Below are 27241 nucleotides of genomic sequence, written 5' to 3' on the forward strand. Positions count from 1 at the left end.
AAAATTTGCAGAGCTGCTTCATATCCTGCATACAATGTACATCCCCTATACACACTTCTGCCATGCTGAGCCTACATTATGCTCACCTCATGAGGCATGATGCACTTTGGGCCCAATGTCCATTGGCTGTGCAGGCTGTGTGTTGGTCTCATTACTACAGTATTTGGGCTGTCACATGTCAAGGCTGAGGGACAGAAGTGCTTTGTACATTAATTAAAAAATATCAGTGTACCTAAGGTATGGCCACAGGTTAAAATGTCAGGTGCGGTTAAGCAGCTAGAAAGAAGTGCAAGTTTAATTGTATTTAATCTTTCTCAACAATGTTGATAATCTATGAACGAGGTCAATAAAAAGGCATAATGAAAAAAGAGACAACTTTTAACAAAATATCCAAAAAAACTCATGCTCCTTAAAATACACACTCAAATCACTCCTATGGTTGAGGAAGACCCAAGGTTTTAGCAATAAATGTTATTCCACTAGCTAGTACGCAGGCAATTTCTTAACCTCCAGAGGAAGGCAAAAGTAATCTATCTGTGAAGCATTGAAACCTCTCTCCCAAAAACAGGAAAATAAGACTCCCCAAGCCCACATCTCAAAATTAAATGATTCAAGCATCAGACTTCAGACACAATTAGAGTCTTGGATATCTACTAATACTAATATTGTACATTTAAACAAACACAAATGAGTCTGGGAAGATTGACCTTCGCAAGCATGTTCTATTTTGTAAAACAATAACTGCAGGAAATCAGCCTTTTCTGCATGGTCACCCTGTGTTTCACACCTTTTGCTTGACCCAATCTTTTTGCTGGCTTTAGAGCGCTGTGCACTTTAAATCTTCTAACTAGTAGTACATGGTTAAATTGGAACTCTTAACTTGCCAATAAATCCCTAGTGTATAGTATTAGAGAGTGCACTCAATGTCTTGAAGCTAACATGCCAGTTGTGCACTGCAGCACCTATTGTGTCATCCACTACAGGGGCAGTGTAAACATGGTTCAGAACTACACTGTGTAGCTTGATGGTGGCAATGTAAAGATTGCAATTCAACCAGTTAAAATTAAAATCTTTTCAAAGGCAAAGCCTTTTAAAAATATTAATGTCAACCCTGTGTAATCTTGTAGCCTAGAAGGGAGTCTGCACTTTACCTAAAAGTAGGATATTGACAAATGTAATGTACTGACAGTGACTAGCACCCAAAATATATTTTTACTTTAGGAAGTCAAGTTGGCCCATGGAGATTCACTCTGAAGCAGTATTAAATACTAATACTGTATCTAGTGAATGGGACCAGGCAGAAGATCAATTATACAATTATTTGTAATAGTTATTAAAATTTGGATACAACAGAGAAGGGGTTTTAATAAATATTAGAAGTTACATTTTACCTCCCTGAACTACCTGAAAGCTAGTTTGCATTTGCTTTTCAGATTCTCCCAGCCAGTGAGGAGCCTTGAATAGGTGTGTAAAAGCTGTGAAATGCCTCCCAATACCAAACAATGTGCTGACCTGAAAGGGTAGAGATGCCTACTCTGAGTTGCACAGAATATGCAGGGTAGGGGCTGGGAGCATACGTTGTTACACTATAGTGTAAATTCCTCCTGAAGTGTTAAATCCGTCTTAACAAATCTGCTGGCATCTCATACTAAAGATGTAGAGAACAGGTTGCCAGGGCAGTACTTGTGTGTCTACTGTGTGGTTGCTGAAGGACCCTGCTTTTGTCCTACCAGTGTTCTGTCCCTGGGTTTTTATGTAGGTACAGTACCTGCTCCCAACTACATTTACTGTTAGATGTGGAAGGACACTAGCATTACCTAGATTCAGACCCCACACACGGCCAGCCTTCGGAGGCCAAGGTGAGTGATGCCCAAGACTTTTGCATCTTGAAAATGCCCAGACACATTACAGTTTGGGCCTGTTTCCAGACAGGTAAACAGGAAATCCTTGAAAAGTGGTCAGGGAATCTCCATCCACCCACTTGAGAACACTTTCTAGACCCGCAGATGATCAGAAGAGGCCTGGAACTGTTGTCTGTGACCTGAGAGGAGCCCTGAAGGACTGGATCTGATCCCTCATTGTACCCAGGACAAAGATGTGGGCTCCAAGGATGACTTGGCTGACCTCCTGAGTGACTACAGCGATTCAACAAGCTGAAAGAGGCCTTTTCCTGGAATTACCTAAGTGATGGATCTGGACTTAAAAGACAAAATCTGAATGCAAAATCTTTGACAAGGACAAACCTGGTTGGTGTATCCGATCTGCACACTACCATGTTAATCTCAAATTGTGACGCCGCGAAGACCGGCAGTGTCCCACTTGCGGTCCGCAATCGGATCGGCAGTCCCCATTTTGGGCGGCTGTTCCTGCCACGGGCCGCTTTTCGGTTCGCAGCGCGACCTGAAACTTTCCCTTTGGGCTCTGTCTCACGCTGCGCCCACCATTTACCGCCCCTAGTTTTACTTACCTGTTTCTTACTGTTTTTCTTCTTTTTTCTCTTTTTCTTTTTTGTTCCTTCTTGGCCATATTTTCTCTTTCACAGGAGTCTGTGTTTCCTTCCCTGCATGCCTTGCTCCCTGCTACCTTTTATACTACGGCTATTTTTCCATTTACTTTAATGTGGCTTTTCCCAATCCAAGATGGTGTCTTCATTACTTCCTGCATGTCACTTCCTGTTTGTCAGTATATAAGCACAGTTGGTCTTCTGTTCCTTGCATTGCAAACACTTCTGTTTCGGTTGTGCTCCTCGCTCAATATCCTGTGATTTTGGACTTCACCTGCTTTTCCCTGTCTGCAGTTTTTGTTTCAGACTTTTTTGACTAATTTTTTCTTTTCTTTATCTCTTTTTCAGAAGTTCCTTGATCTGAGGTTTTTCCCAAGTTTTTTTTTTTTTCTTCTGGGAATCCTTCTGGAGGTTATGGCCTGCTTGGTGTTCTATTATAAGCAGCACTGTGGCTACTGGAATGGGTCGCCCCTACCTTGGTCAATCCAGAACAAGCAAGACACTTGGTGGTGCCCAGAGACTGGCAGATTACACCGGTAAGAAGTGTTCAGGTCGTGACAGATTGCAACGCCAAACATTTCTGCATTGCTCTGGAACCATGGAAGGACCACCTGAAGATGTTGTGGAAACTGCACAGTCTATGCTCCATACTGTGCAGCAACAGGCACAGGAATTACAACAACTGCGTGTCAAAAATATTGCTCTGAGACAAGCTCTGGTGTCTCAATCTATTGATGTACCTACCATCTCCGCATCAACACGTTATTCTGGAGATCCTTCAAGTTAAAGGAATTTCTGGACTCTTTAACTGTTTATTTTGCAGTTCGATGCTCTCAGTTTACCCGGGATAAGACCAAGGCTGGTCATTTGATAAGTTCCCTGTGTGGCCCAGCCTAAGCCTGGGCAACCCCCTTGGTAGCTGCCAATGACTCTTTATTATCCAACTATTCCAATTTCCTTCAAGCCTTTAAACAGATGTTTGAACGACCTGGACTGGAAGCTGCTGCGGAAGAGGTACTATGTGAGATACAAAGGAATCAGGATGTCCTGACTTACCTAACTCGTTTCAAACAACTAGTGGCTGAAACCACATGGGTTGAATGCACTTTTGTGACACTCTCCCGTCGAGGGTTACTGTAGGAAGGTAGCCTCTTTCTAGCCTTGTTACCCCCACTTTTGGCCTGCTTGTGAGTGTATGAAAAGTGGTCAGGGCTGGCCTGGGGAACTTTTACCCCATTGGTTATGGAGGGATAAAGAGTCACCCCACCCACTAGCTCATGCCAGGTATAAATGTGGAATCTCCATCCACCCACTTGAGAACACTTTCTAGACCTGCAGATGATCAGAAGAGGCCTGGAACTGCTGTCTGTGACCTGAGAGGAGCCCTGAAGGACTGGATCTGATCCCTCATTGTACCCAGGACAAAGATGTGGGCTCCAAGGATGACTTGGCTGACCTCCTGAGTGACTACAGCGATTCAACAAGCTGAAATAGGCCTTTTCCTGGAATTACCTAAGTGATGGATCTGGACTTAAAAGACAAAATCTGAATGTAAAATCTTTGACGAGGACAAACCTGGTTGGTGAACCCGATCCGCACACTACCATGTTAATCTCAAATTGTGACGCCGCGAAGACCGTCAGCGTCCCACTTGCGGTCCGCAATCGGATCGGCAGTCCCCATTTTGGGCGGCTGTTTCTGCCACGGGCCGCTTTTCGGTTCGCAGCGCAACCTGAAACTTTCCCTTTGGGCTCTGTCTCACGCTGCGCCCACCATTTACCGCCCCTAGTTTTACTTACCTGTTTCTTACTGTTTTTCTTCTTTTTTCTCTTTTTCTTTTTTGTTCCTTCTTGGCCATATTTTCTCTTTCACAGGAGTCTGTGTTTCCTTCCCTGCATGCCTTGTTCCCTGCTACCTTTTATACTGCGGCTATTTTTCCATTTACTTTAATGTGGCTTTTCCCAATCCAAGATGGTGTCTTCATTACTTCCTGCATGCCACTTCCTGTTTGTCAGTATATAAGCACAGTTGGTCTTCTGTTCCTTGCATTGCAAACACTTCTGTTTCGGTTGTGCTCCTTGCTCAATATCCTGTGATTTTGGACTTCACCTGCTTTTCCCTGTCTGCAGTTTTTATTTCAGACTTTTTTGCCTCATTTTTTCTTTTCTTTATATCTTTTTCAGAAGTTCCTTGATCTGAGGTTTTTCCCAAGTTTTTTTTTTTTTTTCTGGGAATCCTTCTGGAGGTTATGGCCTGCTTGGTGTTCTATTATAAGCAGCACTGTGGCTACTGGAATGGGTCGCCCCTACCTTGGTCAATCCAGAACAAGCAAGAAACTTGGTGGTGCCCAGAGACTGGCAGATTACAGCGGTAAGAAGTGTTCAGGTCGTGACAGATTGCAACGCCAAACATTTCTGCATTGCTCTGGAACCATGGAAGGACCACCTGAAGATGTTGTGGAAACTGCACAGTCTATGCTCCATACCGTGCAGCAACAGGAACAGGAATTACAACAACTGCGTGTCAAAAATACTGCTCTGAGACAAGCTCTGGTGTCTCAATCCATTGATGTACCTACCATCTCCGCCTCAACACGTTATTCTGGAGATCCTTCAAGTTAAAGGAATTTCTGCTGTGTTTTTGCTGTCTCGCTGGGATCCTGCTAGCCAGGGTCCAGTGCTCATAGTGAAAACCCTATGTTGTCAGTGTGTTTGATATGTGTCACTGGGATCCTGCTAGCCAGGACCCCAGTGCTCATAAGTTTGTGGCCTGTATGTGTTCCCTGTGTGGTCCCTAACTGTATCACTGAGGCTCTGCTAACCAGAACCTCAGTGTTTATGCTCTCTCTGCCTCCTAAAATTGTCACTGCAGGCTAGTGACTAATTTTACCAATTCTCATTGGCACACTGGTACACCCATATAATCCCCTTGTATATGGTACTTTGGTACCCAGGGTATTGGGGTTCCAGGAGATCCCTATGGGCTACAGCATTTCTATAGCCACCCATAGGGAGCTCAGACAATTCTTACACAGGACTGCCACTGCAGCCTGAGTGAAATAATGTCCACGTTATTTCACAGCCATTTTTCACTGCACATAAGTAACTTATAAGTAACCTATATGTCTAACCCTCACTTGGTGAAGGTTAGGTGCCATGTTACTTAGTGTGGGGGCACCCTGGCACTAGCCAAGTTGCCCCCATATCGTTCAGGGCAAATTCCCCGAACTTTGTGAGTGCGGGGATGTAATTACATGCGTGCACTGCACATAGGTCACTACCTATGTGTAGCGTCACCATAGTAACTCTGAACATGGCCATGTAACATGTCTAAGATCATGGAATTATCACCCCAATACCATTATGGAATTGGGGGACAATTCGATGACCCCCCGGGTCTCTAGCACAGAACCCGGGTACTGCCAGACTGCCTTTCCAGGGTTTCCACTGCAGCTGCTTCTACCCCTCAGACAGGATTCTGCCCTCCTGGGGTCTGGGCAGCCCCGGCCCAGGAAGACAGAACAAAGGATTTCCTCTGAGAGAGGGTGTTACACCTTCTCCCTTTGGAAATAGGTGTGAAGGGCTGGGGAGGAGTAGCCTCCCCCAGCCTCTGGAAATGCTTTGATGGGCACAGATGGTGCTCATCTCTGCATAAGCCAGTCTACACCGGTTCAGGGATCCCCCAGCCCTGCTCTGGCGTGAAACTGGACAAAGGAAAGGGGAGCTCCTCCAGTGTGTCCCAGACCTCTGCCATCTTGGTTTCAGAGGTGTTGGGGGCACACTGGACTGCTCTGAGTGGCCAGTGCCAGCATGTGACGTCAGAGACCCCTCCTGATAGGTTCTTACCTCTCTTGGTAGCCAAACCTCCTTTCTTGGTAGCCAAACCTCCTTTTCTGGCTATTTAGGGTCTCTCCTCTGGGCTATTCCTCAGATAACGAATGCAAGAGCTCAGAAGAGTTCCTCTGCACTTCCCTCTTTGACCTCTGCCAAGGATCGACCGCTGACTGCTCCAGGAAGCCTGCAAAACCGCAACAAAGTAGCAAGACGGCTACCAGCAACATTGTAGCACCTCATCCTGCCGGCTTTCTCGACTGTTTCCTGGTGGTGCATGCTCTGAGGGCTGTCTGCCTTCACCCTGCACTGGAACCCAAGAAGAAATCTCCCGTGGGTCGACGGAATCTTCCCCCTGCTAACACAGGCACCAAAAGACTGCATCACTGGTCCTCTGGGTCCCCTCTCATCCTGACGAGCGTGGTCCCTGGAACACAGGAGCTGGTTCCAAGTGTCTTCCACAGTCCAGTGGCCCTTCTGTCCAAATTTGGTGGAGGTAAGTCCTTGCCTCCCCACACTAGGCAGCAAACCTGTGTACTGCAAGATTTGCAGCTGCTCCGGCTTCTGTGCACTTCTCCAAGGATTCCTTTGTGCACAGCCTAGTCTGGGTCCCCAGCACTCCATCCTGCATTGCCCAACTCGCTGAGTTGGACTCCGATGTCGTGGGACCCTCCTTTTGTGACTCTAAGTTCACAGATCTTCTAAGTGCCTGTTCTGGTACTTCTGCGGGTGCTGCCTGCTTCTGCGGGGGCTCTCTTTGTTGCTGAGTGACCCTCCTGTCTCCTCCTCCAAGAGGCGACATCCTGGTCCTTACTGGTCCCCAGCAGCACCCAAAATCCTCAACCGCGACTCTTGCTGCTAGCAAGGCTTGTTTGTGGTATTTCTGCGTGGAAACACTTCTGCAACATCCAGCACGCCGTGGGACATCTTCCATCCAAAGGAGAAGTTCCTAGCCCTTTTCGTTGTTGCAGAATCTTCGTCTACCTCCACCCAGAGGCAGCCCTTTTGCACCTTCATTTGGGGTTTTCTGGGCTCCTGCCCCCCCTGGACACTATTGTGAATCTTGGACTTGGTCCCCTTCCTTTTCAGGTCCTCAGGTCCAGGAATCAATCTTCAATGTTTTGCTAGTGCTTGTGGTTCTTGCAGAATCCCCCTATCACGACTATTGTGTCTTTCTGGGGCAGTAGGGTAACTTTACTCTTACTTTCTAGGGTCTTGGGGTGGGGTATTTTGGACACCCTTACTGTTTTCTCACAGTCCCAGTGACCCTCTACAATCTCCCAAAGGTCTGGGGTCCATTCGTGATTCGCATTCCACTTTTGGAGTATATGGTTTGTGTTGCCCCTAGACCTATGTTCACCTATTGCATCCTATTGTGATTCTACATTGTTTGCGCTACTTTTCTTACTGTTACTTACCTGTTTTGGGTTTGTGTCCATATAACTTGTGTATATTACATACCTCCTAAGTGAGGGTATTCTCCGAGATACTTTTGGCATATTGTCACTAAAATAAAGTACCTTTATTTTTAGTAACTCTAAGTATTGTGTTTTCTTATGATATTGTGCTGTATGATATAAGTGGTATGATAGGAGCTTTGCATGTCTCCTAGTTCAGCCTAAGCTGCTTTGCCATAGCTACCTTCTATCAGCCTAAGCTGCTAGAAACACCTCTATTCTACTAATAAGGGAAAACTGGACCTGGCACAGGGTGTAAGTACCACAAGGTACCCAATATAAGCCAGGCCAGCTCCTACAGTTACGAGACAAAATAAAGGATGAACTGGTGCATTCCACCCAGATAGAATAATTGAAAGGACTGATGGACCGGGCAGTTAATATTGAGTACTGTTTACGAGAACGTAGATTGGAGAAACAAAGGTCAGGTTTCAGTCCCAATCAGTAGCAATGCGGTCTTCTGCACGCCCCTTGAAGAAAACCAACCAGAGAAACCAGCCTCCACAGAAGAAGAACCAATGCAAATTGATGTTGCTCGTGGACCATTATCTGAAGCAGAATGAGAAAACAGATGATGCAAAGGCTTGTGCCTTTATTGTGGCAATTCGGGTCATCTCATTCAAATGTGTCCGATTCGTCCCACCAGACCATTGGGAAACGCCAGCTCCCGTCCCCTGTGAGAAGGAAGGGGTCGGGAGCCATTGAGATACCTTCCATCTGCTCCTCCAGAGAAGATACCACAGCTCTTTTTATATTTTCAGTAATTATACAGTGCCTTAATGAGGAAGAACAAGTATTTGCGTTATTGGAATGTGGAGCCAGTGGGACGTTCCTAGATGAGAAATGGGCTAAGGAAAAAGGAATACCTCGTGTTCCTAAAGAGATCCCCGAACATGTTTAAAAAGTAGATGGCTCTCCTTTAACTTCCGGACCAGTGGTGGATACTACTTTTACCCTTTGCCTGCAATTTGTAAGACATAAGAAACACGTTGCCTTTGACTTGATATCTTCTCCTAACCATACTATGACTATGGGAATTCCTTGGTTAACACAACATAATCCATATATAAATTGGGAAACACGGACTATATCACTGTCATCCCACTTTTGTCAATTATATTGCTATTCAACAGATTCCTATTGGTCTCCAAAAGGGTCCATTTTCTCTTCCAATGAAACAAGCAATACCATTAATACTATTCAAGGAATACCAAGGTGCTGTCAAGGATACTCTGACGTGTTCTAGAAACCTCAAAAACCCATTTTGCCTCTTTGTCTGGATTATGACTGTGCTATTCCTTTGATACACGGGGAAGTAGTTCCCTTCGGAAGAATGTATTCCTTATCAGAGCAGGAAAGAAAAGTACTTAAGGAATACATAGATGAAAACATGCAAAGCGGATTGATTGTTCCCTCTTCATCACCTGCCGGGCTCCTCTTTTCTTTGCACCTAAGAAGACTAAAGATCTCTCCCCTGTATTGACTTTCGAGAGTTGAATAAAATTACTATCAAGGATAGGTATCCCCTACCTCTTATTAAGGATATTTTGGAAGCAGTCCAAGGAGCCAAGATATTTACCAAGTTAGATCTGCGGGGTGCCTATCATCTTTTACGTATTAAGGAAAGTGATGAATGGAAGACCGCTTCTCGTAATCCATTAGGTCATTTTGAATACTGCATCATGCCCTTTGATCTGACTACTGCACCTTCCATATTCCAAAGATTTATGGATTCGGTTTTCTCAGATCTTTTGAATCAAAGTGTTGTCATCTATCTAGATGACATTCTGGTATATTCCTGTTGTCCTGAACACCATACTAAGCATGTTCTTCAGGTCCTGGAAAGACTCCTACAAAACAATCTGTACTGTAAGCCTGAAAAGTGTGAGTTCACCAAGATTAAGGTTCAATATCGTGGGTTCCGTATCAACCAAGTTGGCATCGCCATGGACATAGAAAAGGTACAAGTTATATTAGACTGGCCTACTCCAGCTTCTGTTAAGGAGACACAGTGCTTTCTAGGGTTATCCAATTTCTACAGACAATTTATAAAGGACTTTGCCCAACAACAAGGTCAGATAACCCAGACCATCAAAAAAGAAAATCTAAAGAAGGGTTTCATTTGGACAGAAGAAGCAGAAATAGCCTTTCACAGTCTAAGATGTGCCTTTACACAAGCTCTGATATTACGTCATCCTGACACTACAAAGAAATTTATAGTGGTCACTGATGCATCAGATAGAGCTATTGAAGCCGTTACTACAAAGACAAGATGATTATGGCATTGAACATCCTGTCTTTAACTATCCCATGTGTTGTCAGATGCAGAACTAAACTATTCTGTGTTGGAGAGGGAATTACTAGCATTAAAAGCTGTCTGCAAGGAATGGAGACATTTTCTAATGGGTTCACGGGAGACGTTTGAAGTTAGAAGAAATCATCGCAACCTACAATGCCTCCGCAGTTTTCAATGCCGGAATAGTCTTTTTTAGCCAATACGATTTTGTAGTAACATACATACCTGTATCCCAAAATGTTGTAGCAGATGCTCTATCACGCCGATATCCGGAGAGCACAAATACTACTTATCCCCACATCATAGAGCCATGTCGAATAGTGGGAGTTGTTCAATCCTTTCTCGACCGTGTGAAAGCAGAGTATCAAAATTTACCCATGGAAGAGTGGAACTCTTTAAGTTCTCACGTACAGAAGCATCAGGAGTACTACTATTATAAAAACACCTTATTTGAGCCTACTAAGAAGGTGCAAGCTGAAGCCATGCAAATGTGTCATGACTCCCCCATTGCTGGACATCGTGGAATTAGGAACACACCGGAACTGCTCCTCCTCTCCTTTTGGTGGCCCACTTTGAAATCCGATGCTGAAAAATATGTAAGATCTTGCCCATTATGTGCTCAAACTAAGACACCTCGGACTAAGCCAGCAGGTTTATTGATGCCCTTTCCTGTACCATCCGCTCCATGGCAGACGTTGACCACAGATTTTATATGTTCATTGTCATCCTCTGCGAACTATCAGTACATAATGGTAACGGTTGAATCTTTTACTAAGATGGCTCATATTTATGCCCTAAAGAAATTACCCACGGCTAAGGAAATGAGTCAAATCTTTCTACGAGATATATTTCGATTGCATGGACTCCCACAAGTAATCATTTCTGATTGAGGACCTCAATATGTGTCCAGTTTAAGGAGAAAATTTTGTAAGTTTTTACATATTGAAGTGGCTTTATCGTCCGGGTTCCATTCTCTGACCAATGGTCAAACGGAACGCCTAAATCAAGGATTACAACAATAGCTACGCTGCTTTTGTAATGCAACTCAAAGTAATTGGTCTTCATATCTTCTATTGGCTGAATTTTTGTATAATAATACAGTCCATAGTCCACAAAGTCCACACCTTTCTTTTGTACTTATGGTTTCCACCCTACTGCTTTTCCTACTGTCACTAATAAGGATTCCTCTGTTCCCGCAGCTACCTGAGTTGTTCAGGATTTGCTATGTACCAATCTCTTAGCTACAAAACGTTACATGAGGAAGATAGCTGATACTCGGAGTAGTCCTGCACCATCTTACCAGCCTGGGAACAAGGTCTGGCTTTCTTCTAAGTTTTTGCCTTTTCGGCTGTCCCAGAATAAGTTCAACCCCGTTATTATGGCTCTTTTAGAATCCTGCAGGTATTAAACCTAGTCTCAGTTCGACTTCATCTACCATTGTCTTGGAAGGTTCATCCTGTTTTTCATGTATCTCAACTCAAATCTTTTATTCCTTATCCCTCAACAGAAATGCCCATTGTCCTCCTCCTCTTTTGGTTGATGGCCATCCTGAGTACAAAGAACAAGAAATATGAGAATCTCGCCTTTTTCGGAATCGTCTCCAATTCTTGATTCACTGGAAAAGATACCCCATTAGTGATTGTTCTTGGGAGGATGCTTCCTCAGTCCATGCTCCTCGCTTGGTCCCCACATTTTTTCAGCATTTTCAGGACAAGCCAGGGGCTTCGGGGAGGGGACCTGCTCTGACATCACGAATACCGGTGGAGTCCCACTTGCGGACCGCAGTCAGATCGGTGGTCTGCGTTTTGGGTGCCCATTTCTGCAGCGGGCGCTTTTTGGTTCGCGACCTGTTTTTTGGGGCGCAGCACGACCTGAAACTTTCCCTTTGGGCTCTGTTTCACGCTGCGCCCACCTTTTACCCCCCCCCCCAATTTTGCTTACCTGTTTCTTACTGTTTTTTTCTTTTCTTCTTTTTTCTCTTTTTCTTTTTTGTTCCTTCTTGGCCATAGTTTCTCTTTCCCAGGAGTCTGTGTTTCCTACCCTGCATGCCTTGATCCCTACCTTTTATACTACGGCTATTTTTCCATTTACTTTAATGTCGCTTTTCCCAATCCAAGATGGTGTATTCATTACTTCCTGCATGTCACTTGCTGAATGTCACTTCCTGTTTGTCAGTGTATAAGCACAGTTGGTCTTCTGTTCCTTGCGTTGCAAACACTTCTGTTCCAGTTGTGCTCCTCTCTCCTGTATCCTGTGATTTTGGACTTCACCTGCTTTTCCCTGTCTGCAGTTTTTGTTCCAGACTTTTTTGCCTCATTTTTTCTTTTCTTTATATCTTTTTCAGGATTTCCTTGATCTGAGGTTTTTCCCAAGTTGGGTTTTTTCCTCTGGGACTCCTTCTGGAGGTTATGGCCTGCTTGGTGTTCTATTATCAGCAGCACCGTGGCTACTGGAAAGGTCGCCCCTACCTTGATCAATTCAGAACAAGCAAGAAACATGGTGGTGCTCAGAGACTGGCAGATTACAGCGGTAAGAAGCGTTCAGGTCGTGACACAACTTGCAACTAGTTCCTAGTCTATCACGACAATTGACTAACTTTGGTACTTTATGGTTTTTGCCGTTATTTTTATGCAAACCTTATCAATTTCATGCCTCTGGTTCCACTAATTGCATTTGTCTCATTTTTATATTATTTTGTTTGTAAAATGTAACTGCACTTTTCTAACATGGTTTAGGCTTTTTATTATTTTCCTGTTTGACTCTACTACTATTTTGGTGCTGCACAATTCCTTGACACATTGCCCTAAGGTAAGGCTGTCTGCTCTGTGCTGTATCTACTAGTAGACTGAGCTCAAGTTAATATGGTGACTTTACGCTATCGGAATGTTCTTTGGGGTGGATAGTCACCCACTTCACCTAATAATCCAATTTCTTACAATCACTAAAAATCTATTTGAGACACTGAATCTTCATACTAGCTGGCACTCTCATATTGTGTCTAATGATCTGCAATTAAAGCTGTGCCATACCAGCTAGCCAGAGGGTCCTGCGACAGGAACAGGTAGGTCATTCAATAAGTACCTTGCAGCTACCAGAGGAAGTATTCTCAGATTAAAATGATTCTATCTGGTGCTTCATTGATGAGAACATCTTTGGAACTGAATGCCACTCTAGACTGATATTTTATGAAAATGTCCCCTATTTCTCAATGTACAACCACGTGATCACTCTCCTCCTTGTATGAAAAATAAAGCAATTTACACTGTCACAATACCAGTTGAAAATGTTAGCTAAAAGTAAATAACCTTTCCAAGTTAATGTAAAACTTTCCAATTTAAAAATGGGTGCCACTGGAAAGGAACCACACATTGTAATTTAAACCTATCCAAAAGGATATTTTTTAACTAGAATGAGGCAAGAAATTTTACCTGCTGACTCCTTCCATTTAATGAACAAAGGAAGTGCTAACAATCATACTGCGGGAGCATTTGAGGCTTGAGGGCGTTCATCAGTGCCCCCCACCATGGAATATCCTACATCACCTATGTTACTTTGTTGGTCTGTAAAATGTATCAGTTGAAACAGAAAAGTCCCTAGCATGTTAGTAGACACGAACCTCTGCCCTAAATGCTCCAACTCCAGTAATATTCGGATCTTTGGTAATGATTTCTGGTCATAAGCAAACACAGATCATGCATGTGAACCATGACTTAGACCTGTCTCATGGGTTGCAGTCTTGTTGGTCCAAGATGGGCGCTCCACCCGCTACCCTCATAGTGGTGGAGGGCAAACAGGAGATGAGTAGCACAAGCACAGTGGTGGCAACATACTGTTTTTTATAGAGAGTGATTAAGTATTATGGCCAGGGCTTCCGACCTGTATCATGGGAGTGGGGCTACTGGTCCACTCAAAGACATTACGCTACCTTTGCTTTCATCTGGGAAGATGTGGGGACAGCATGCCCACGTGCAGGGGCATGGCACTGGTATGTGCATGAGCCTATGAGTGCTACAGTACATGGAAAAAGTGCATGCATGTTTGAGTGTACCATGCTGGTATGTGCAGGAGCCTTTGATGTTCTATCAGACATGGGGATCACTCTTGCATGTGTGAGTGCACAACACTGGTATATGTGTGAGCTTGTGACAGCTACAGCATATGGCGACAGCACATGCGGCATGTGCTGGCATCTGCGTGTGCCTGTGAGGCCATGACACATCTCAGAAAGGAGATGAGACTAATAAAATAGTCACAAAGAGTAGGGCTGGAGACCTTTGTAAACTTTAGATACACATATCACTGAGGCTGCCATCCAGGTGTGATCCTTTAGTCTCTCTTTTGGCGTGTGTTAGGGGTTATCAAGGATGGAGACACTCCTGCTGTAAAAGACGGCTCTGTGTAGGAACAGCACAACAGTGTAGTGGCCATTTCAAATTGGGCAATCACCAGAACACTAACTTCAAAGACAGAAACACTAAATCACATTTGTGTCTGGAATGCATTTTAAAAGGGGAGCTTGGGACTCCTAAATTGCCTAGCTGAAGCTATACATCAGGGTGGAGAACCTCAGTACAAGTTCTGCCGTTTGTGAAATTGACTGGGGACTAGGGGTCTGCCAGTCTCCCATGCTGGGTGAGGGGACATCTCTTAGAGGGATCAAGAACACTCGCTTGGAGCCTTGAGCCCCAGCTAGTGTCTGATCTGATACCAGAGGACCCTGGGAAGAGAATTTGCCTGGAGGGAGCAAGGTGTAGTGGGGATCCTGTTAAGTAGATCCCAGGAGCTGAGTGTGAGATTCTTGTCTGTTGGGACGCCGCACTGAACGGACAGGTTACCCTTGTGCCAGGGGATCCCGTTTGCAAGGTGATGGCCTGGATGAATCTTGAACATCCGTGCCCCGGTAGAATTAAACACTTAAAACCTATAGAAGGATAACAGAATCGTACAGAGAAATAAGCAGTAGCCACCATAGCGGAGCCCGATAGGGAGAAATATGCTTATGAAAGCCAAGAGAAAAGAGAATATGGGGGTAGAAGTTTTGGACTGAAGGTAGCACACAAATCTGTAGAGAACAGCAGTGGGCAATATGAGAAAACAAAACAAACACCAAGCAACCAGTATAAGTGAAGAAAAAGGTTGAAAAGATTAGGTTTTTCAGACATTCTAAAGACACAAGGAATAGTTCTTGACAACTGACGAAAGTTGTTCTGAATAGATCAATGATACATTTGGGAAGATTCCAATGTTCCTAGCTGAGGAAGCAATTGTGAAAGGAAAATAAAAGAACAGAGAATTGGAGGCAGAATAAGTATAGCTGATGAGGCAAGAAAATAGAGGATTTCAGTCTTCTTAGGGAATGTTTTAAGAAATGCAATGCCATCCAGTTTTCAATGGATGAAAGGCAAGCCGTGATCTATGAAGACAGTCAGTTAAAGTGAAAAATTAAAAATGGGGCTTTGAATTGTCAGCATATACAGGTAAATTAAGTCAAAAGGGTAAATAAAGGAAGCTAAGAGAATAATATAAATTAAACACTAGTGGATTAAGCACCAAACGTTGGGGAACATCATAGAGAAAAGGGAAACAGGAGTTTAAGTTCAAGGAGGAAATTAATAACTACAATGTGATCCAGCATGTGAAAAGCAGCAGTGAGATCAAGGAATATAAGAAGGATGTTTGTGTTCAGTTGGCTATACATCAAATGAATGGTTGACTTCAAAATACTAAGAACACCCAGCTGATAAGCCTTGAACTCCTTCAGCTTACACCTGTCGCAATAACTCAGTTATCCAAAAATGTCACTCACCTGGGTTCCAGGAATGTGCTGCATCTAGGATACTTTGAGCGGGTCTGATGGGGACATGCTCCACTGCAGCCATCCGTATATCCTGCCTCCCGTGGGTGACTTCCGCACCTCTACAAGGTTCGTTGTCTAAGCGATCATTCCACTCCTGATCCTCATGCACTGTGTAATTGTCATATAATCTTGCTCTCTTTCGGGAAGGAAGTTGTGTGGCTGATGCTGTGGAAAAAAATGGTATCTGTTAATAGGATGGAGGACGTGAAATCTGTTAATTCAGTTAAATGTAAAAGTAGCAAAATGCATTGGGGCGAGCTATTATGCCTAATAAGCAAATGAATGAGATTAACATCTTTTGACTATTTACCAGAGCATTTAAGAACTGTTAGAGCACGATTAGCCAAGACTGGAATTCTTCTTTATGACCAACATATTGAGACATTCAACTGTCACTGTATGATACACACATGTAACTCAACTATTATCACCTTAGAATTGTGAAATGAATGTGCAATTGAAGTGGTGCACCACAACCAACCAATGAACAAAGCATTGATTGGTCAATAGGCTTCTGCTTCGAGAGGGCAGATTTGAAGTGCAATCTGTATGTCAAGTGCACTCACTAGTTGGCATCTGCCTTTTTTGTTTGCTCTAGAAGTCAAGGACATCTTCAGTGGCAAGCACTAATATTCGCAGCATTTGAAAGCAGACTGTAAAAACACATTTTGCAAGAACAGTGATCACAAAATAAAGACCACCAACATTTTAACCTAATTATTTTTCTACAATTTTGGCCTTCATCTAAATACATTGTTATTCACTTGCCCCAAATATGTCAGGAACTACATTAAAAAATTAAATTCCCCCCAGTCCTGGAATATTTTTTATGTGAGTTTGGCTTTATTTAGAAACTAAATAAAAGTCAATTTTAGTTCAATATATTGTCTGTCTTTACTATTAATCTACTTTTTGCACAATAATTTTATGCATTCGCTGATGGACATGACAACTGGAGTTGCTTACTGACTCAAACAAGAAGACAACCGTGCTACAGACACACTATGGGCCTCATTTAGATCCTGGCAGATGGAATACTCGGTCACACACCTGACGGATATCCCTTCTGCTGTATTTTGAACTCCATAAGATGTAATGTGACAGAGTGTTCCCCTCCGCCAAGGCCTAAATCAAGCCCTTTGTTACCAAGCAGGCTATGCCAGGGCTTTGAAAAGAGGACCTTATATTTGTGCGGATTCGGCTGAATTCAGCATCTTACAAGGAGCAGTTTCTCCGACCTCTGCTGGTGACATTTGGCCGAAACCTATTGAGCTACTAGATGCAAGAGTGATGATGATTCCTAGGTGTTGCTCAAGCTTTTTAATCATACTGTTACACTCACAATTAAGTAAAGTTATTCCCTTGCTGAGGGCGCCAACTTTTTTAATGTTTATCTTTTTATGTGTGGATCCCATCCAAAACTTCATGTATATAGGCTCCCAATTATCACAGTGGTGAAGCCGACCCACCACCAGAGGATGCAGTGGCATGGTAGGATGGCCGATGATGACGCATGGCACTCCGGAAGGTTGAGAGGCCACACCTTTCAAATTCTTGAATTGATTTTTAAGTGTTTTGATTAGGGTCCCACATTGCCTAATCAAAGAGATTATCAAGGTCTAAAGGGTCTCCCAGTATTGGGGAACCTCCCAATTTTGACCTTTTTATCTCTCATTCACATTGCTGTGTTTTGCTTTAAAAACGGGCTCTCTATTCCCAGTATTTTCATAGCCATGTCAGAGGGTGATGCCTGGGGAGTCAGCAATTAAGGAGATCAAACTTTCCATATTTCTGGGTGGTGTTGCCAACCAGAAATACAGTTCTGCTGAATACATGGCCCTGAACTGGCAATATCTGTTCATCCGCCTTTTTTGTCTGATTACATTAAATGTGAATGCTCGCTCTTTCCCTACCTTTCCTCTGCACTCGAGATTTGATATCTGGGAGTCTGTGGTGTATGCAGATGTTTTTTTCACCATATCATTTTCAATCTTCAGGCTGAGAGTTAGATTCTGATGCAAGGAGTTTTCATCTGTGGACCTTAAGAACTAATGCAGAAAACTAAGGGGCTGATATAGATTTTGGCTGTTAGGTACCCTTTCCGCCAAACTTATGGACCACTCACCTGATTTAGAGGCAGGTGAACCTTAAGTATGTTGATGATAGAGTTTACTCAGCCTCCATCACCATCAAACTACTCTGAAGGATCACTTTGGAGCGGGTGATCAGATGACTTTCTGGCCATCACTGCCAGGTAAAACTGCTGGTGATGAGGGACATGTACAGAAATAAATAAAAATAATGATCACCACCGCATGTGAGAAAACTTCCATTGTGCTGGGAGTATCAGATTTATAATTTTCAAAAACTCCAGCTTTGGGGGTTTCTTGTAGGAAAATGAAAAACCTTGTAAAAGTTTGATAGATGGCTGTCCTATTTTACAGAAACACCTGTCAAAGCTTTAAGACACTGACAGAAACCACAGTGATGGAGGTTGCTACCACTATTAAGAGCGGACTTCGTGGCTCGCAGACAACTACAGATTTGACAGGCTGAAGACCCCTAGGTTGCCAGGGGTAAAGTGGTCCTCAATCTCGACGGAGTACCCGCCATCCGCCAAAGCCAAATGCAAACCCTAAGCATTTTGTTCAAAGACCAGTTCACTGTAAATATAAACATCTGTCTGTTTTTTGCAGCTGATGGCACCCTTTTTTTAAACCTTAATCATGATACAAATTTTGGTCAAAATTGGTCGACTGCAAGTGCAAAAAAGAAGTTTTAACCATAGAGTTATGGGAATGATAGAGGTTAATTGTTAGGTTATTGTATTTTTAGGAGGCCAGTATGATCATTAAGGTGAATTGTTTTGTGAGTGTGCAGTTCAGCATAATTTTAGGAGAACCACTGTAAAATAACAGGAAGCCCTAGAGAATCTGGAGACATTTTCATTTAGGCGGCCAGTGGGAATCTTTGCACCTGTGTCCAACTAATTTGAAAACAAAATAAATCAGCCATGTCCGTTGTGGTATTATGCCTTCTGTGTCACTATAAAGTGAAGGAAAAATAGAGAAAGTGGAAACACTACAATGTTATCAAAGGTGAGAAGATGGCAATGATAGGATAACAGTAGATGGTGCCGTCTAGACCAGGTGGCCCCTTAAGGAAAAAGATGCTTTGTCTATCCAATAATAGGGGAAAACCACCTTAATTCTCTTGTCTGATCCTCTTTGCAGGTACCTCTAAGTCTGACATGCAATTCAACGGATGGCACATATTAAGCTAAGAGTGCGAATATATGCATTTAAACTACAACTAAAATAAACAGTGATGTGTTCAATAAAACACTTAAGGAGACTTATGGTGAATGCATGTAATAGAGTCAAGTGGCCATCTATCCATGGATAAGAACCACTGTGGTTTCTGTGACAAAAGACACTTCAATTGAAGAGACAGACTTCGGAACACACACGGAAACACCTGCTGTTCATTGTTGGTACAATGTAATTGCTGAAAGACTTTAACCATTTGCAGAAAGCAGTCTTGGCTCACTGACCTGCCTTATGCTGCTGGCCCATGACAGTAGTGTGCTCAAGGGGGTTCTGTGGAAAGGTCTCGGAAGGACCAGTGAAGATATTTTGGCTAATGTTATAAAGTGGTACAGCTGTATTTGTGCACTGGTCATCGGCCTGATAGAAGCTCGTCTCTTCAGGGAAGTTTCTGCTGCAGACACTCCAGTTTTCCATCTCTCTGTCCTCAGCTGGATGATATGATTTGTTGCCCCTTGTAATGCTTCTTCCCGGAGCGTCTTGCACTATAAAATCAAAAGAAAGGCTATAGGCGTAATTGGAAACACTTAAAAATGTTTTCCTTCTGTATAATTCATTCTTTTTAGGGTTTGTCAGTATCCCATTCTGACCTTCCCAGTCTGCTATAAGTCATTGGTTGTAAGTACTTATGGTGTTATAGTCACCTTATCTGTGCTTCTTCTTGCCCACTGCACAAAGAATGCTACACTTACTCTGCTTTTCAACCATTACCCATCACTCCAAGCAAGCTCTCCCACTGTAAAGGATCTTGGGTCGCATGTACGTATGTTTTGAACAAATGTATGTATGTACAAATCGGTTGCAGTGCTGTTTGCGACTGTGCAAAACGCGAAATGGTATGTACAAATGTCATTTCGGAGTCCCAAATAGCGATGCAACCAATTACCGAATCGCAAACATTTGAGACTCGAGTTTGCGACTTGCAATTAAGAAATCGCAATTTGCGAGTCGCAAACAGAATGTACAAGGCAGTCGCAAATTGCAAATAGATGCAAAAAGTCTGTTTTGTGCACCCAGATTATCACTGATTCCAAACCAGTGGTAACCAGAACCAAAGTATAAAAGCTGACCCAGAAGGCATCTGGGTTTTTCAAAATGGCTGCCCTCGATGTAATTGCATGGATGAGGCGAGTCCAGGCTGCCCAGCAGAGGAATAGGAGGCGGAGACAGGAGAGGATATACAGAACCAGGCAGACCGTGTTTCAACAGACTGAGAAGGAAATATATGACAAATACAGACTGAGGAGCACAGTCATCTTTGAGATTATTGAACTGCTGAAACCTCAGCTAGATCGCCAAACCTTGCGCAGCTGCTCCATCCTCACACATGTGCAAGTGCTGTGCTCACTGAACCTCTTGGCCTAGGGTAGCTACCAGGGGGTGATTGCAGTTGCTGGTGGGGTGTCCCAAAGTGCCCTGTCACGATTCTTTAGACGGTTCTTAGATGCCATACTCTCACACAACTCCAGATACATATACCTTCCCAGGAATGAGGAGGAAATACACAACACCAAATTGGACTTCTACAGAATTGCAAACTTTCTCCCTGTAATAGGGTTTGTGTAAGGGACACATATACCCATATGTCCTCCTGCAAATCTGGAATATGTGTTCCACAATAGGAAATGTACTCACTCACTCAACATCCAAGTGGTATGTGATGCCCATAATGTCATAACTGATATAGTGGCAACATTTCCAGGGAGCACACATGATGCTTACATATTCAGGCACAGTGGGATACACCAACGCCTAGAACGTGGGGAGTTTAGTGAAGGATATTTATAAGGTACTGTGTAGTACACACTGAAGTCAGAAATACATTGCAATGCATAATCATTTGAAGCCGTGCTCATATCTGCTGTTTTGTTACACCGGTGAGAGTGCATATGCTCTGAGGCCATGGATACTAACCCCATATCTAACACCTGCCAATCAGAATGAGAGGTGCTACAACACTGGACACCGGTGAACCAGAACTGCTATTGAGAGGACCTTTGGCATGTTGAAGTCACGTTTTAGATGCCTGCACAAAAGTGGAGGTGCACTCCAGAATGCCCCAGAGACTGCATGCAAGATTGTGGGGACATGTGCCATCATACACAACATAGCAACCAGACCTGGGCTACATCTCACCCTAGCTGACACAGATTCTGATGATTAGGAGCAGGAACCACCACAACGACAGCCTGGGGATGGTAGCATTGCAATGGAGGGCAGACAGAGACAGGATCACATAGCAACTCATTACTTTGGCAGGTAAGTGCCAAGCGTAACAGCACTCACAAATGTAAGATGCACATAGCCAGGTTGTGCAAAACAAAAATATCCTTTAATGTCTGGAGTGTATAATGGAAATGGTGGCGTATAGCTAGCAGTAAAGAAGTATAATGTAACAAAGTCTGACACATTAAATTCATGTGCCTTAGGCTAAACCTAGGAAGACAAAATCACACCATCCTACGGCTACGTCCACCATGACCTGTGCCTGGTTGGTCCACTGATGCCTGGAGGGCACTGCTACTTTGCAGGATGCGGGCATCTGAGGCAGAAATGCTGCTTACGCTTGATATGTACTCACTGTCCTGAGGGGTGTCACCACTACGTCTTGCTGCCTGGGAGGTATGCATGAGGTCAACTGCAGCAGTAATGCACCCTAGTCCCCTTGCCACATCTCCAGCAAAATGGCCTAGTTCTACCTGGAGTGTGACAGTGCGCCTTGACAGGCAGGTAGTTGTGCTGGCTAGGTGGCCAATGGACTGACTGAGCCGGTCCAAATGTGCAGCTGTACTGCGCTCTCTGCGCCTTGCATGGGCCCGATCTTCAACCATTTCCCTACACAGGTCATTGATGGTGGTGGTGAGGTTGACCATGTTGGTGTTCATGGTGGATAATTGGTTCTCCACATTTCCAAATCCCTGTGTGAGGGTCTGTCGCAATCAGTGCAGGTTCTGGTTCATCATCCGCATGTGTTTGTTTTGCAGGCGGTGACTGCTCAGTAGGGATGCCTCCAGTCCAAGGAATTGTTCTGTTGTGACATCCTCCTTACCTGCATCATGTGGCAGACGACGTCTTCTATGCCCAGACCCAGGTGTTCGCAGTGGCCGACTCTCACCCATCAGTGGCTCCGGTGTCAGGTTTAATGCATCATTGTCCACATCTGTCTCCTCTGTGGTCTCACGTGCATGTTGAACAATCGGTGTGGTACTGCACTTCCCTGCGGAAATGCTGATTGCCTCGTCTGCTGTCATGGTGGCATCGTCATCTCCCTCCACACTAGGTCATCGGTGGATACTTGAGGGAGATCCGTGGGACACAGGGGATACACTGTCAGTGCCTCTCAGATATGTGGCTTATCAAAATAATTATTCCTAATAATGTGGACTACTGTACTACATTACCCATAATGCACTGAACTTGAGGATGGCATACAGGCATGGAACAATTTGGATGATGCATGCTTTTGTGGACTGTGGTTGTGTGCATGGTGCCTTGAATGGTGCACATAAGTGAGATTTGCTACTTACGTCTGGAGGTTCCAGGTGCTGAACTGTCCAGGTCCCCAATTCCTACAACAGCCTCCGGCTCCAGAGTGGTCTCCACCATGCTCTCTATTGCTGTGGGTGGTGGAACTGTGGATGGTCCCCCGCCCGTTCCATGCGCCTCCTTCAACCGCTCTGCAACCCTTTCCTTGGTTCTAGACCTTAGGTCATACCATCTTTTGGCACCTCCTTGACAGAGCGATAACTAACTCCTGTGGCATTTATCTTGCTTTTTATATCCAGCCAAATCTTCTTTTTTTGTGTGTCATTGCAGCCTTCCCAAACAGAACCTCATTGTGCAGGCAGCACTCCTCAGTGAGGACCTCCAACTCTTTATCAGAGAATGAAAGCTTTCTCTTCCTCCCTGTAGTGGTTGACTCCTTAGTTTGGCTTGCCATGGCTGCAGTTGCTCCTCTCGGCTGGGCATGCCTCTGCTGTATGTGCTGGCTAGACTCCTACCACTTCCATGGGGGGGACTTCCTGGTTCTGAGGTCATCATCCAGCACTAGGAAGTGTATTTTCTCTTTTCTTTTGCACCCATTCGCTAATTGCGACTCAGTCGCAATTTGCGAGTCTGTTACACACCCATGTGCAATTTGCGAATCGCATAATTGATTTGTGATTTTTTGTTACATCATGTTTTGCGAGTTGGAAATAGCGATTCGCATTGAGTCGCTATTTCCGACTCACTATTTTTTAGCTTCGTACATGTAGCCCTTAATTCTTACAGTATGTGAGGAGACGAGGTTTATTGTAAGGTGCAGTTGTGCAACCTCACCATGTAATACACTTACCAACCCCTTTAGGTCCTGTAAGTTTTGTCTGTAAAACCCTCAGCTCAACCCTGGGAAACTGTGGCATTGAGCAGCAAGGATTACACAGAGGACATGTGTTAAGCATTTAAACAGCACCAAAACAACTGAAGAAGAAATAGACACAACACTCAAGAAACCCAACACCAATTTATGAAAATAGACTGTAGGTTTCTAAGAATTTAGGCACTAGAATGAAATAGATCCACTGGAGGGTCCTGGAGTTATGGATTTTACAATCAATAATACATCAAAGCAATTCCACTATGCCCCGATCAAGCCTTGTCAAAGTCTACAAACTGGACACTTAGAATTTTTATCAAGGAAAACTTAAATAAGTTACACTGTGGTCAGTTAGAAGTACTTGTAATGACTAAGTCCCCCAGGAAGCAAGTCAGGGGGACCAGTAAGGTCCTCAAGAACAGTTACCTTCATAGAGAAAACAGTCATGAATCACTTCCAGGCACTTTATCTGCTTTGCAATGGATTCCTTTGGAGTGGTCGCGATACTTGGAATGAAGGATGCTGAAGATGCTCTAAGGATGCTGTGGATGCGATGCGGTTGACAACGACTTCCTGCAGAGATTTCTCAGTCCACAAAGATGGTTAGGGGATCTTGGTTGTTGCAGGGCTGATGTCCCACAAATTTCTCTACAGTCTGGCCAAAGTCCAGTTGCCACTGGACTACCAATCACCCTTTGTGGTGGTCACAAGCCAATCCTTCCTAAGCCTATAGCTCACCTTCCGAGGATCCCAGCAACTCTCCGACAGTAATCCTGGGTTCAGCAAACTCGGGAGCAACTCTATGAGTGGGGTCTTGTGGTGCAGCACAGCATTGGTGGTAGCGGCTTGAAGACTTTGGGCTACAAACGTGCCCCAGCAGGCTTCTTCAGCAGTTGTGTCCCTATGCTGCAAATAGGCCAATGATTAGGCTCTCGGAGATCACTTATCTTGACTGATCTCTGGAGACAGCTTCTCCTTAAGCAGGACATGGAAGATGCAGTCCCTTCCTTCGTTGCCCACCTGGTGCAGTCTTCGATGGTGCAGCCTCTGTTTGGAGGTCACTCGGTGCAGCAGGGCAGTCCTTCTTCAGTCCTTCTTCCAAGACGGTAGAGTTCAGAGGTCTGAGTGCCAGAGGTGCCCCCCTTTATGCTTGGAAAGTTCCTTCAGTGCAGGAAGTGATTGGTAGACAATGGGCTACCAGATTTTCTCCCACCTGGTGACCACTTCATGTGCAGTGTAGCATCTGGCTATCTCAGGATGCACCATTCTGCCCACTTCTAAGATGGTGAGACCACTCGCTCAGTGTTCAGTCTTCACTAGCCCACCCCTGGGGTGTAGCTACCTCAGGACCACATGCCCCTGTGGAAACTGGTTTGGCAACTGGTTTCCCCTCTCTGCTCCTTGTGCCAGCCTGCCTACTTCAATAATGGGAGCTGCACCCGCCCCGGCTGGTATTACCCATCTGCCCTTTAAAGGAGGCTCATCTTTGAAGCCTGCCTTTTGGGGCTAATACTCAAGTGGCTTCCTGCAGGAGGAAGGTAATACATACCTGGCCTGCAATCCCTCATTGTTCCCCTTCATCAAAGTTGTTAGCACATATCTCTAAGAGGGTGGAAAGCTGTGTCAGGGAGCAGGGTCCATGTGTACCCAGGCTGACACAGGCGTTATAAGGGCAACAAAGTGGCAGCTTCGATAAAGCTGTGCTCTTCAACAAGTTACATTAATTTCAACTTGAGACACAGGTCAGGCTTAATGTAACAAGTTGTTTGACACTTTGGAGTGCCGACTTTGGTTGCACTGTTCAGAAGTTAGCACAGCTGAGGGGTCAGCATGTTACTGTGTACTTTCCAAGTGGCGACCTAGTATTTCCCCAGTAAAATGGTTGTTTTGTATGATTTACGTCAGGACATGTGAAGTATATGTCCTGCCCATGTCATACGTTGCATGCTGCATTTAGGGCTTGGTAGACCTGCCAGAGGTTACTTGCACACATGTCCAGTGGAAGTGGTGTCTTTGCCATTGTTTTTAATGACAAAGTCGGGCTAGACGTGCATGACTACTCTACCAGCCTGCAGTGGCAGACAACAGGACTTGTTTTATTTGGGGGATCTCTAGGGTGCCAAGATAAGTGCTGCAAGCCCTGGGGTATCCCTCTGACTTACATGCCCTAAATACCAGAGTACCAATTATTAGGGACTTACTGGTAAGTTAGCTATTTCCAATTGGGTATAGCCAATTCGTCATACACTTTAGGTTCAGTGCACTGCCACTGAGGTCTGGTTAGCAGGTCTCAGTGCACTTTTTTAGAGTCTCAAACCAGCAGCATCAGTAGAAAAACTTGGGGTGACCATAAAAAAAGAGGCATTCCCTTATGGGGAACAATGTGTTGGATGCACTGAGGTAGGACTAGTACTGACTATTAATATGACTACTAGCATAGGTATTTTGTAATAAAGATAGTTCACATACGGGCCACAGGAAAGAGATGACAAATATGCATGTTATGTATTGTTATGTTGGGGCTCACACAGGTTCCAGTGTTTTTGAGTTTACACATCTGAATGCAGTGCCAGTTTCATCATTGGAACCAACGTTGATCAGTTTAGGTCAAACAAAAACCCATGCGAGGAGACCAGACTCCCACAGGTGATTGTTTTTTCAGGCACAAAGAGGCCAAAGGATGAGCGCAAACAGTGATGGCTATGTTGCTACGGCTGTTTGACATATTTATTTCAGGGTGCAGTTCTATCATAACCTAGAATTTCTATTTACACTTGAGGGAGTGTATTTTAAATTGACATATTTAATTTTGGACAAATTACAAGAAGAATCCATTATTATTATTGTTTCTCTCAACTAAATCTGCTCATTCCTTTCATGAACAAAACCCAGGTAAATTAAATCGAGTTTATGTTTACATAGCACCAAAATGAATCAGTATTGGTATCAAGGCATCAACTCTGTATTACATAAACCGCTAACATTGGTGCTACCATTGGTGATGCTTTTAATAGATGTCTTGATCTATGGAGCTTGTTACAATGCACACATGTAGAATTATATCTGCTTTGGTTGTATTAACTAAAAACAGCTCTGCAATCTCTGGAGAGAAATGTGAAGTGATCTGAATACTAACCTAGGAGGAAGAAAATAGGCAAAGAAAACCTAGTAGCCTACCTGGCAGCTAAGACATCTTGTCTACCCATGACTAGTGCTTTGATAAGTAGGTGTAGAGTTTTAAATACAGCATGATGTTGCACTAAAAACAAATGGTCAGAAATGTTAGGGCTTCAATTCCAATTACCGAAACTGAAACTGGCTGAGATACAGTCAGCTCCAGGGCTTCCCTGCTCTCCTCGCTTTTTCTTTCAAAATAGATACTTTGCTGTCTGTCGGGTACCTAAGTAACTTGCAAGGCAGACAGTGCGCTGATGTGTCTTTCGGCTTCACACAAGTCCTGGCCCCTTGATATACCTCTGTAAAAGAATTGTTGGCCAGAGATTTTCATTTGTTGATTTGTGTTTTTTATCATTACTGAAGTAATTTAGCTTGGATAGACATTGCTAATCCGGGCAACATTTTTCAAAATGGTGGTGGAGTGATGATGTAATATTT

At 44.1% G+C, this 27241-nt stretch overlaps 1 protein-coding gene across 1 annotated transcript in view; it reads right to left on the reverse strand.

Moving 5' to 3' along the window:
- Positions 1 to 27241, reverse strand: part of LOC138283521 (interferon regulatory factor 3-like) — a 165428-nt gene that overhangs the window by 56314 nt on the left and 81873 nt on the right. The window contains exons 7-8 of the mRNA XM_069221460.1: positions 19497 to 19754; positions 15893 to 16108 (exon numbers count right to left, since the gene is read on the reverse strand). Of these exons, the coding sequence (XP_069077561.1) occupies positions 15893 to 16108; positions 19497 to 19754 (474 nt within the window). The remainder of the gene's footprint in view (positions 1 to 15892; positions 16109 to 19496; positions 19755 to 27241) is intronic.

Source organism: Pleurodeles waltl, chromosome 3_1 (assembly GCF_031143425.1).
Source record: "Pleurodeles waltl isolate 20211129_DDA chromosome 3_1, aPleWal1.hap1.20221129, whole genome shotgun sequence".
NCBI classification, from domain to species: domain Eukaryota; kingdom Metazoa; phylum Chordata; class Amphibia; order Caudata; family Salamandridae; genus Pleurodeles; species Pleurodeles waltl.